This window comes from Pogona vitticeps, chromosome 5 (assembly GCF_051106095.1).
Source record: "Pogona vitticeps strain Pit_001003342236 chromosome 5, PviZW2.1, whole genome shotgun sequence".
In the NCBI taxonomy this organism is placed as follows: Eukaryota; Metazoa; Chordata; class Lepidosauria; order Squamata; family Agamidae; genus Pogona; species Pogona vitticeps.
In genome coordinates, this window is record NC_135787.1 from 145,976,201 (window position 1) to 145,989,389 (window position 13,189).

The 13,189-nt window shown below is 39.5% G+C and overlaps 1 protein-coding gene across 1 annotated transcript in view; it reads left to right on the forward strand.

The window, feature by feature from the left end:
- The window catches only part of TPH2 (tryptophan hydroxylase 2), a 79,105-nt gene that overhangs the window by 20,003 nt on the left and 45,913 nt on the right, over window positions 1-13,189 (forward strand). The window contains 2 exon segments of the mRNA XM_073000373.2: window positions 6,095-6,291; window positions 11,086-11,221. Of these exon segments, the coding sequence (XP_072856474.1) occupies window positions 6,095-6,291; window positions 11,086-11,221 (333 nt within the window).

Sequence of the window (13,189 nt, forward strand, 5' to 3'; positions counted from 1 at the left end):
GTCAGCAACCAAACTATCTGTGTTGTCCAGGACATCCAGATCTTTCTGGCATAATTCCTCTGTGTAGTCTTGCCATCTCTTTTTGATGTATTTTGCTTCTGTGAGGTCCCTACCATTTTTGTCCTTTATCATGTCCATCTTTGCACAAAAAGTTCCTTTAAGATCTCCAATTTTCTTGAACAGATCTCTGGTTTTTCCCTTTCTGTTACTGTGGCTGTTCGCTACAATTGCCTGATACATAGGAGATTGCAATAGATTTTTTTTATGCCATTGACATTTGTTGGCCAGACTTTAGTCCAGCAAAACCAAAGAGATCACAACTCTTTGTTGGTTGGAGTAGAAAGCTTGGCTTTCATCAGTGAGAGCTTGTCTATGTGTGTGGCTTCATGAGTACTTGGCATCCCCATTTGGAACAGCACACACTTACACACATACCTGGGTTTCTGGTATAACAATAATAATTTTGTGTTGTCATATCAATTTTGACTTATAGTGATCCTTTCCAGGATTCCTTAGTTATAACCAGGGGCTAAGTTTACCACTCCTTGCCACAATGACTTAATTTCTTGATGAGCACCCATCATAATGAGAGCTTGACTTAATGAACAGCATTCACAACTTCTGTGGTCAAAATATTTGTTGCAGGAGGTGGAGATAAGAGAAGGAGGGGGAAGGTTTATATGGTTCATTGTGAAGAACATGTCTATTCTATCTGCCTGGCTCTCTCTCTCTGCTTTAAATACATGCGAGGGACCTGCACCTCTCCCTGCTTACTGTCACTTTGACATTGCCACCATTAAAACATTTCATTTGAAATTCTACATGCATTTAGTAATCTAAATGCGCTAGTGACATTTCTCTGTAAATTCCATGGTTTTCTTAAGTAATGAGTTAATTAACAATGATGCAAACAATTGAATACATATCTGCAGTCTCAATGTTTACAATGATGAATTTAATTTTCTCTTTCAATGATCAGTATTAAGAAATTAATTTTTCAACTTGATGTCTGCATTTGCGCCTTCTGTGCTGAAATGGGAAATACAAATCCCAGAATATCTCACCATGGAATAATATTCTGAAGCACATTCAATGGGATTTACTCCCAGGCAAAGCCTGTCAAAGTCACTTTTCATGTTATACTTTCCTTTTTAAATTGTCAGTTTTTTCCCTCTTATCTGTGGTTTTAGTCTAGGTTTTTGAGGTTTTCCATGCACATAAGGCATTTTTTTCCTGCAGCAGTGGAGGTAACTTGGCAGGAAAAAGAGCATGATTAAAAGCCCATAAAAATACTTTATATTCTAGGTATCTGTAAACTAATAAGGATACAGCCTGAGAACAGAGAATGAATTTGCATCTCCTTAGCAGAAGGAGCAGTTCTTCTTTGCAGTTTTCTGAAGTATTCTGGACTGGTATTTCTAATGGTAAGGTTTCCCATTTTGGCACAGAAGGCTCAAGTTTTCTATTAGCATTTCGTTTAGATATGGATCTTCTAAATGGTCCTGTACAGATTCATTTTGCTTATCTCTGTTCACCTTAGGTTGTACTGTACTTGACTGGCTAACCAGCCTGAGCTGTTTGACATCTTCCCTGCTTTCCTGCTGCCGTAGTTTTTCAGAACTATATATAAAAATGTGAACTGTTTAAATGTGTACACAATGTAGATTAATTAACTCACACAAATGAACGATTGATTCCCCAATTCTGGGCAGGGACAAACTATCTTGAGCAGCTCCCATTAGTTCTCCAAATGAACTTTATTTCAGGCTTGTTTTGGATCTAAAATATTCCTCTTTTTGGGAGACCATCAAGAACCTGAGTGGTTTTTTCTGAGTGTGTCCAGACAAAGATTTAATCACACAATCATCTCATACACTGAATTTTAAGAATGTATGAAGCTGCCAGTTATTATAACTGATACTGGAATTTGGATCAGCACACAAACTGGCACAGACACACTGCTCTTGTTTCCTTCCCAACATCGGGCAAGAGTTTTTGATTTATAATTTTTTTAGAAAGTAAAACAGTTTTATCCCCCATGCAGAAACAAATGGCCTTAACATCCTCAGATTTAAAACAGATCAAGTAAATTGAAAAGACCAATCTTGCTTACCTTGAAAGAGATGGTTGCCCCCCCTTTTTAATTTGTAATTATGGGTTGTTCTGAACGAGATCGGTGTGCCTCAGTACTTGATTTTCTTGATGCGTAACTTATATTGTGGACAAGAGGTTACTCTTAGAATAGAAGATGGAGAGACAGAATGGTTTCCTATAAGCAAAAATGTCAGACAAATGTGTATTTTATCTCCCTAAAAGAAACATCAATAATTTAAGACATGCAGATGACACCATCTTACTGGCAGAAAGCTGCAATGACTTGAAATAAATTTTAGTGAAAGAAGAAAGTGCTAAAGCAGGACTGCAGTTGAACATGAAGAAAACAAAAATCAGAACTACAGAATTACACAACTTTAATTTCAACAAAGAAAAAACTGAAATCATTAAACATTTTGTATATCTTGATTCCATCAATCCAAATGGAGACTGTAGCCAAGAAATGAGAAAAAAGCTAAGACTTGGAAGACCAGCAATGAAGGAATTAGAAAATCATTCACACAAAATCATTCACACTCTTGTATTCATGATTATTATGCATGGATGTGAGAGCTAAAAAGTGAAGAAAGCTGAAAGGAAAGAAACTGATTTATTTGAAATAAGGTGCTAGAGGAGAGTCCTGGATTGCCAGAAAGACAAACAGGTGGGTCTTAGATCAAATCAAGGCTGAAATATGATAATGAAACTGAGGCTGAACTATGTTGGGCACATCATGAGAAGGCAGGATTCTCAGGAAAAGACAATAGTGCTGGGAAAGGTGGAAGGCAGCAAGAAAAGAGGGAGACCAAAGAAGAGATAGACTGACTTCCTAAGAGAAGAACAGCCTTGAATTTACAAGAGCTGAATAAGGGGAGAACAAGGAGAGAACTATAAGTTGAGATCAAGACATTTTGAAACTTCCCATATATCGGGTCTCCACAAATTGGAGATGAATTGATGGCACATAACAACAACGATAATGTTAAACCTAGGAATGAGATGGAACTCCTGGTGGAAAGGGATTCAGAGAAGATGTAAGACTGCACTCTCCCAGTTGCAATCAGAAAATTGAGGCCAAACTAAACATTGATCAGGAAGCATCCTGCCTTTCCAGCATTTTATGTGCTGCCCATTCATTTCTACCATATTCTGACATCAACAGATTTCCCCAGCACAGTCCTTGATGCAGCTGTGTGTTCTTAGCAAAAGAATGAAGTGAAACTTTAGAGACAGGAAAGAAGATGATTGGGTTTAATGAGAATTTCCAGACTGAATAAGCACTCTCAAAGCACATTAATTCCAAATGATTGTGTCTCCATGGGGAAGACAGTGGAGTATGTTCTGTAGGGTTGGTATCATATCTTGCATCTAAAGAATATACTACACACATCCTGATTTATGGAGTAGAAATAAGTTTTAAAAGAACAAAACAAAAAGGGGGAGATTTTGTTCAGTAATAATAGCCCCAAATGCTTCAGTCGATGTGTTGTTCTAAACTTATTAGTATTCAAATTGTTGCCACAGTCACAACAACCTGATGGAAAATATGATTTTCCTGGTAGAAGACTGAGACTGTGAACGAGGGACAAGACCAGCCAGGGATTTCAAAAGCTAAACTAGGATTTGAACATAACTGACAACCAAGCCACATATTAAGAACAATATCTATTTCCTGTTATTGCAATATTTCCCCCAGGTACACAATTCCTTCAAAGCTCTGTGCCTGGGCATTCATATTTGTAAATCAGGGTCATTATTACATCTCATTGACAAATCACAAACCTTAAGCAAGCTGATTTTCAACATATAAATCAACCCCACTCTAACGGCAGGACCAGCTCTGGACATTGTTTAATATGATTTTTGGGTCTCATGAAAGGGCAAACCATTTGTTGTTTAGCCTTCTGTGCCAAGAGATGAGGGAAGACAGTAATGAAATGTCTGCCATACCTTCCAAAATAAGTCAACAGTTTTAGGTTACTATGCAGCTAAGCGGAGATGGAATATTTTCTTCAGACAGGAAAATGTCTTGAACTGGTTCCGTTAACCTCTGGAACCAAAAGGCAATAACACAGATCTAGTTTAGAGGCCACTTGCAAAAATCTTAGAGACTGCTGAAAGAATATGTCTGATGAAGCCGGAATGCTATATATAATAAGTACACTAGCTCTTCTGGATTGTACTTTGTTGTTGCCTGAAATCTAGCCACTCTTCAAGTCATGCTGAGTACTCCTGAAGGCTGTAAACTGCCACAGTTAGGCCCCAATTTCTACCTTTCCCTTGCAGTCATGCCTGGCTCGTACAACACGACCCAGATGTTTTCTATGAAGAAATGTACCTGACAAGCAAACCTGCAGCACGGGGGCTATGCAGGGAATAAAGAGCAGAAAACAACAGGTTTTTCTAAAATCACAGTCTAGAAACTCTTAAGTTTAGGAGCTGGACTGAGAGTTTGTTATTCCCCACACTATGTGAAGATTTATCACTAAACTCTTATTCCCATTCATTAGGATGAAGCTAAGCCTTGGGACAAGCAGGAGACAACAATAGCATCAGGTTTTGCTAGAGATGTTGACAGATATAGGATTAAGATATAGTCACTTCTTTTGTTATACCAGCAATGACCAACCATTTGCAATCTGTCCATACAAGGTAGGGCATGTGCAAAACATCCACTGACTATTACACAGAGGTAGCATCACCATTCTGATGCTATTAAAAACTCATTTGTCCCAGATACATGCGAAACCAGATCTGCACCCTTAACAAGAAGGCTACACCATTTCCCAATAGCTTCTTTTGGATCCTCTATAATCATAAGTAGCAAGGCTAGCACATGGATGATGCCAGCCCTTCAACTAGGAAACAGAATAAATACATTATTAACCGTTTAATATATTGGTTAAAGAATCAAATTGGGGTGAGTTCAGAAATAGTTGCTTCTAGAATAAAACGAACAAACAAAGCATTGGCTAAGGACATGTTTCAGGCTTTTAATAACTCAAGCCATTTTCCATTCTCTTTTTCAAACCTGTCACCTTGTAGTGTGTTGTCCTCTCTTCCATGTTAGCTAAACCAGGTGACTAATGATTAAATAAGGCTTCACTGTAACGACATTCAGTGAAGTGACACTCCTGAGCCTTGATAGTGCAGTTTCTTGTCCAACATTGCACGGTAAAGGCCAAGAAATCTCTTCCACAACACAGTTACACTGTACCTCTTGGAGACATTGCACCTCTCAGAGAGGTCAATCCAGACAAGCAATCAAATAGTTTTGGAGAACTTAAGCATGAGTCCCTTGGTGCTTCTACAGGTAACTATCAGCTTGTATAGTGCATTAGATTGGATTGTCTGGCTGTAGAGTCAATGGCTGAGAGTATGAATCCTGACTTTGTCACCTGAGAAAGTGACCATCTGGGGTCAATTAGTGTGTGTGTGTAGCTGGTGGGGTTGTGTGTTCAGTCTTGGGGAAGCTGTATGATCCCAGTGTCACCACAAAGAGGCCTGGTAAATCATTTCTGAGTGTACCTACTTGTCCAACAAGCCAAGGCAAAGAGGCAGTCACGAAAGCAGCAAAATCAGGGAGCTGGACAGGGTACAGATTGGATTTTTCTTCAGTGTGGAAGGGATTGTCACTCTCGAATTGGCCTTCTCAGCCACACTAGACGCTGTTCCAAGTCCTCCATACAGAGCATGTTACCATAGTCTCTCAAGATTGAAGGATGCCTAATCTAAAAATACCTAGAAAACCCAGAAAGGATAGTTGGAATAGACTCGACAGCACATGCTATTGGTTATTTAATAAGACTAAGTTATAGGCATTGTGTGTGTGTTGTCTTTATGCATCTGCCTATGTCTTCCGTTATAATAGATTTATTCCAAAATAGGAGAAAAAGTATGGGGGATTTGGTATGGCTTTTTGAAGGGCAGTGGGGTATAACTGGAGATATGCCTCCCCGCAACCCAAGAACTATTGTGTGTTCTATAATTATTTTGCTAGTGGTCAGCCAATACCTCGAGTGGAATATACACCTGAGGAAATAAAAACATGGGGTGTCGTGTTCAGGGAACTTACTAAACTCTATCCAACTCACGCTTGTCGAGAATATTTGAAGAACTTCCCCCTGCTGACAAAGCACTGTGGCTACAGAGAAGATAATGTCCCTCAGCTGGAGGATGTTGCTATGTTTCTTAAAGGTAAGGGCCAAGCTTGGCTTCTAGCTGAACAAGGTAATGTAAACATCATGATCTAATTCTAAACTATATATCCCTGCCATTGATATGAGTATATGTGAACATTTTTGTAAAATACACATACATAATATTGTGCCACAAGTCTGAATCAGAGTTTAGAAACACAACATTTCATAGCTCTGCTCTTAGGCTAATGGTATGTGGGTGATCCCAATTATTGTAAGTGCCACAACTCATTTGCATACAGTTTTAGGACTGCCTATATGTCACTTGCAGCTATTTTTTATGGCTTGTACTAGCAGTGCAGTATATATTTTTGTGTTAACATTAAGTATGATGAAGTCTCTGGAAAAATAACACATGAGGGGATAAAAATTTACTTTTATCTGATGTGGGAACATTTCAGCCACTAGTCCATCTGGCCAGTAGTAGCTTTCTAGTGCTTCAAGTTGGATTCTTTCTTACTCCTGTCTGATGATGCCAGCGATTGTATTCAGAACATTCTCCATGCAAGTATGCGTTCTCTTATTATGCCACAACCAGTTGACTGTGGCCCATTGGAGAAGTCCCTCTCATGTACCACTAAGGGATGATCCAAACATTCTCATTCATCCTGGAGGAATGGTCTGAGATTCACCAAGCAGTTAACCTCCTCTGTGAGAATGGACTCTGGTATAAATGCCTTAGTGGGCTAAGATCCAATTTGCTTAGTGTCTTTCCTTCTTCTTTTTTTTTTTTTTTAAAGTAAAGTAAGTCATAAGAACAGAGGGTGTGATGCCTATGGAACTCCTCCAAAGAGATGTTGTTGTTGTTGTTGTTGTGAAGAGACAATGAAGTCAGAGGGTCTCAGTTTGTCCAGTCTGGTTTTCAGAGATGGGTACAGGTATTTGCTTTATGGAGAGGAGAAAGTCACATCACTCCACCACATTGCACTGCCACTGGAATTGAACATATAAAATTTTGGTGATTCTCATTAGACAGTATAAATGTCATCCACTAGAGATTATTTGAGGTGACAGGAAAGCACAGTCTGTTCAGCATTGTTTGGTATATAGTGGCTTCTCTCTGCAAAAATAAAATAAAATAAAATCCACTGCCATTACTTGAACAATGAATACTATTGTTGCTATTGAACAAAGAGCAACCAGACAATTTCCAAAGTATAGTGTCACCTCCTCCTATTTTTACAGCCAAACCATTGAGCCATTGTAATATTGCTCAGAATATGAGAAGAAGTGTATATAAACTTAACAAGACTTATGCTAAACTCTACCTCTCTTTGTAATGAACCTCACATGCCCAGTGGCACATAGCCTATTGTGCTGGTAAGGTGGTTTGGAGTGATATGGTTAAAAACAAACTAAGATGCTCATTGAAGCAGGAAGCCTACGTACCTTTCGCACTTCGTCAACATGGTGGAGTGGGTAGCGTGTCAGATGAGGGCTGCAGAAACAACAGTTTTCTCCCACTAGTGAAGCTTACTGTGTGACCTTGATACAATTATTACCTCTGAACCTAACAGGTTTAACAGAGTTGTTAGAATAAGATAGTGAAGGAGTAAGGCTTAATGGAGCAGGGTGGGGGAACCCCTTGCAATTTATTTTTGTCACTATAAAATAAATTTGCTACATTTTAAAAAAAGAGATAACCTATGTGGAGGAAAAAAAATCACATCTTCAGGGACCTCTACAGTTTCTCCATTGGATCGTTATTATGACTGAAAAAAATCCTTGCTCAGTTGTGGGAATTTTGTTTGACCTAAATATCAAAACAATAAGAGCTAGAAACATGGAATTTTGCAGAGATACTACTGAATTCTGCAGGAGCTGCGATGGAACACTCTCATGAAAATACATCTTTATGCAAAGAAAGATGTGGCGGCCAGCTCTCTTTGTCTTTACTTCAAATCAACCTGATAGCTGAGGGTCACTCATTGTCCTATATCCCAGATGGCCTCTTTGGCTTTACAGTTACAGGAAAGTGATTAGCTGCTACCATTTGGAGCAATTCAAGAGCTTATGTTTTGTACTGGAGAAAATATCGAACATGGAGAGGGAGGAGTGACTGTTCCCCCCCCCCCCCATTCCCTCTTACTAGTGTGGCAAAGTCACAGCAAAGTATAACAATACGAAGTTACAGAAGCCTTTTCAATTGAAAATAAAATACAGTGTATGGTCTGAAAGGCTAACCAACCCAGCTCCCATTTCCCTCCCCCTTTATTCTGCCTTTGTGGCTGCCAGCACTTAACATTAATTGGTGTGCTGCTCTTTGAGCCTGGTCATAGATTTCAAAGGTGCCTCCTGCGTTGTTCTTCTGGTCCCCAAGGAATGGAGGTGAAGTTCAATTACTTTTTTTCTTTGCTAGAAGATAGAAAAGCACTCTAAGGTTCAAAAGTCTTTTCTGAACTAAAGACAACAGCCATAATTTCTTTCTTTCTTTCTTTGTGTGGTCCCAAGCTGGGATCATTTTACAGAAAACAGTAACTAACAAGATAAGAAACAGGTTGGGAAAGAACCAACCTCTTCAAAGTCATCACACATTTGGAAACAACTCTGCAGAGAGAGGTTTTTGATCAAGGGAGCCTTTCTTTACAAAGAAGTGTGCACCAGAATTTGAGATATTTATAGAGGAAACTATTATCCAGACTTTTCAGTGTATAAAAAACCAAGTACAACCAAATATTTAGCTTAAACTCAATTTCTGATTGTCAAGCTCTAAAATACAGGTGAGGCTGCAGCTTCTTGCCAGATGTTGTGTGGCAGTTCCTCTCATTCCTTACCATTGGCCGGGCCGGTTAAGGCTGATGGGTATTGCCTCTAATAAGATCTGGAGGACTGAGATTCCTACATCTCTATCCAGAGCAGAAGGTATTGGATCAGAGAAGAGGTCTATCTATCTGGCATTCTGTTTCCACAATGGTCAAGCAGATGCCCTTGGGAAGCCCAGAAACAAGATATGAGTCTGATGCTCTCCTGTTGCTTTTTCCCTAGCAACTGATCGTTAGAGGCATATAGCCTCTGATACAAAAGCTTATATGCAGCTATCTTGTCGAGTGATTACCAATGGCTGACTCCTTCATAAATTCTTCTAATCTCCTTTTAAACCTGTCAGAGTTGGCAGCTTTCACTGCTTTTTGTGGCAGGAACTCTTCAGTGAATCCCGTATGAAGAAGTACTGCCTTTTATTTGTCATGAACCTTTTACTGTTCAGACTCCCTGGATGAGCTCACGCTCTAGTGTTATAAGAAAGGGAGAAAAGTCTTCCCATCTACTTTCTTCATAAGTATCTGACGGTGGAGCCAGAGGCTGGGAATTTGATTCCTTATTCTTCCTTCTTGACAGAGACTGGGCTTTATGATCCATAGGGTCCCTTCCAGTTCTGCACTTCTAGGATTAGTATAATTATTGGAATTATATTCTTGCATCCCTCCATCTCCCATTGTTCATCTTTTCTCCAAGACAAACACTGCAGTCTTCTTTCATAAGGAAGTTGTTGTGCTCCTTTGATCATGTCAGCTCTCCTTTTCTGTTCCTTTTCCAGTGACACAATGGCTGAAATCCTGTTGCTTAGTATTTTAAGTCACAACTAGAGCAGGCCTACTGAATCAGTGGGGATTTGCTCAATCAGTTCTTCTGTAAGTTCTAGTAATTCAACAAACCTGCTCCAGTTGTGACTTACTATGGTAAGCAAACAGATTTCAGACAATATGTATTTTAAGAAGTACTTATAAAACAATACATAGTATTCAAAGTGTGGCAATATCATACATTTGAATAAGTATAATGAGTTACTGTCAGTTTCATTTTTAGTTCCTTTCCTAACAATATATGCTGCAGTCTGCCTTTTTCATAACCCCTGCATGCTATGCCAACACTTTCGCTGGGCTATCTATGACTCCACTATTCCTTTCCCTACTGATCATTGTCAGCTAAGATTCCACCAGATCCCATGAAGCTGGGGCTTATGGTTGTTGTAGGTTTTTCGGTCTGTCTGGCCGTGTTCTTGAGGTTTTTCTTCCTAATGTTTCACCAGTGTCTGTAGCCGGCATCTTCAGAGGATAGGAGTCAGAACTCTGAAAAACCTACAACAACCATCGGATCCCAGCCGTGAAAGCCGTCAAGAATACAGGCTGGGGCTTGTTTGTGGGTTGTTGTTTTTTTTTGCCCCCTGTGCATCATTTTGCACTTGCTAACTTTGAACTGTATTTTCCATTTTGATGGTTACTTTCCCAGTTCTATAGTACCGTATGCAGTCCAGTATATATTACAAATATTTCGTGATTTCTACCATCAAATTTAATCAATAACTTAAGATGTATTTACATGTAAACAAAACTGTTTTTGCTAGCATTTGTACATGTTGCCTGAAACAGCTCCACCCCAGGACATTTTTACATGTACCTGAATAAGACACATCACTGGCAACAGATCTTTGTTCAATGTGTAGGTTAACAATTTTACAGGTACACAGCTAAAATGCTTTCTTCCATAGCTGTAAAAAGTATAATGCATGATGTGTTCCTGAAATGACTTTTTTAATTTGATGGTGCATATAAATAAGAAATATGGTTTCTGGAATGGCCTCCATGGATATTATTTTGGATTTTATAGGTTTTATTTTGTCCCCTCTCTTAACTAAATGATCTCCATCAGTTTATGAGTTTTATTTTGCTAAGATGCATATACTTCTTGCAAATAATATGTGATCATTTAAATAGACCTTCTGACAACATGATCTTGTGTTTTCCACTGCCTGGCATACTGAACAGGTTTAACGTTGACCTTTCTTCTCCTTCAGAAAGGTCTGGCTTCACAGTCAGACCTGTTGCTGGGTATTTGTCACCACGTGACTTTTTAGCAGGTCTTGCCTATCGTGTTTTCCACTGCACACAGTACATACGCCATGGCTCTGATCCTCTTTACACTCCTGAACCGTGAGTATCATTTGCCATAATTTAATATTTATTTGTTGGATGTATATTCTGTCTGTCTTCCACTATGCTCTATGTGGCATTCCTGTTTCTCCTCTTGCTGACAATGTCCTCACAGTAATTCTGAGATTGGTTGTAAAAGAGAAACTGGTCAAAGATTGACTGACTGGTATCTTGTTGCTAGTCCTAAATAGAGTACAGTGATGCCTCGCAAGACTAAATTAATTTGTTCTGTGAGTCATGTCATATTGCAAAAATTTCATCTTGCAATGCACGGTACTAATAGTTGTGTGATTTGTTTTTTTTAACAAAAAAAGGAGGAATCGTCTTGCGAAGCACCAAAAAAAATTGCAAAACACTTTTGTCTTGCGAGTTTTTTGTTGCATGAGGCATTCGTCTTGCGAGGCATCGTTGTAGATTCATTGACTAGTGTGATTCACCCAAATGTTGACTTACCATTCAACAGTTAATTCAACATCTGCTCTGATTGGGACTTGAAAGAGAATACTGGCCACTACTTACTTAAAAATATTTTCATATCACTTATTAGTAGAAAATGAACAAGTGAACAATATAATGAAATAAAATGGCAAGGAGAGAGAAACCAAGTTAAACTTCTCATTCACTGAAGATCATGGAATCAGGTACATGGCCAAAGTCATGGACATTAAACTTGGGTCTTCTCAGTCCTTATTCAGCATATTAACTACTGTTCTGCTGACCAAACTGAGCAACCAAGCATTTGTGAGGATAAAATTGGGTGCTGGAAGCTGGAGAGCCATTTGCACCACCTTAAAGAGAACCAGGTAAATGATGAATAAAAGTAAATGGTGCAGAATGTTTGCTCATCAACCCCAGTGTGCCAAGAACTTTTGGGTAGGAGGAGGTGAAGCTGTTCTATAGCACAGGAGGGGAGGGCAAGGAGCAATCTGCCGGCACTCACTCTTTACTCCTCAGCATTTTTTCCCAATATTTAAGAGCAGGGTGTGTGTGCAAAGTGGCAATCACAATGAGAGCAGACTCCTGGGAAGGAGGACATTCACGGAGCACAAAAGGTTTAGCAAGCGCCCTGCATCATCCTTTTTCTGAGGCAAAAATCCAAAGGCCTGCTGTGACTACTGATTAATTATTCAAAAGGATCGTTCCTCATTGTTTGCCTTGTTACCATCTGGCTTTTGTCTGTGTAGCAGAAAAGAGCTCCCAAGTGCCACTGTGTATAAAACAACACTCACTCCTCTGCTCAGAGGGCATCTTTTCTGAAAACAAGCATATATAGGACTGCATTTAGAGATGACATGATCCCCAGTTTCATGTTTGTCCCCCCTCACTCCCCATTCCAGGCTGATCCTTTTACTGCTGCTGCCTTTCTTCTTCTGTTTGCTATATTTTGCTTTTCTCCATGGATAGCACTTGCATTTTAAAGTGAAGAAGATGGCATTTATGCAGCTGTCTCTTGTCTTGTCTTTGCAGATTTAAGACCATGTAAAATGCCCTTTGGGAGTAAACCACAAGAAGAGAAATGTGCTTGTGCAAAGGGAGACAAAATAGGGAGCTGTGGAGTGGTGGTTGGTAGGAGGGAGAGATGCAGATACTTAGTGATAGTGGCCTTCTTTAACCACTCCCCTTCTACTCAAGATACAGTAGTTTTGCAGGCCAACCTACTGTTGCTACTATGGTCTGCTGCCATGATAAAGCATCATGCATCTACAATTTAATCACTGAGAGGGCTGAGCTACTATGTATGATCTAGAAATGGGCTGGCCAAATCCCCCACCCCTTAAGCCACTTTTTCTTTGCTTGGATATTTGATGCAGCACAAATCTTGGTTGAAGAGAAGTAAACTGGAATGGGTGGAGTGTTGCAGGTATCTGTAACAATTCACCATTTCTCATCAGGAAATCAGTCTGTTTTGGAGCTGGATGCAAGAACCTGTATCTAGTGCCAGGACAGGCAGAAAAAGAATATTGTTGA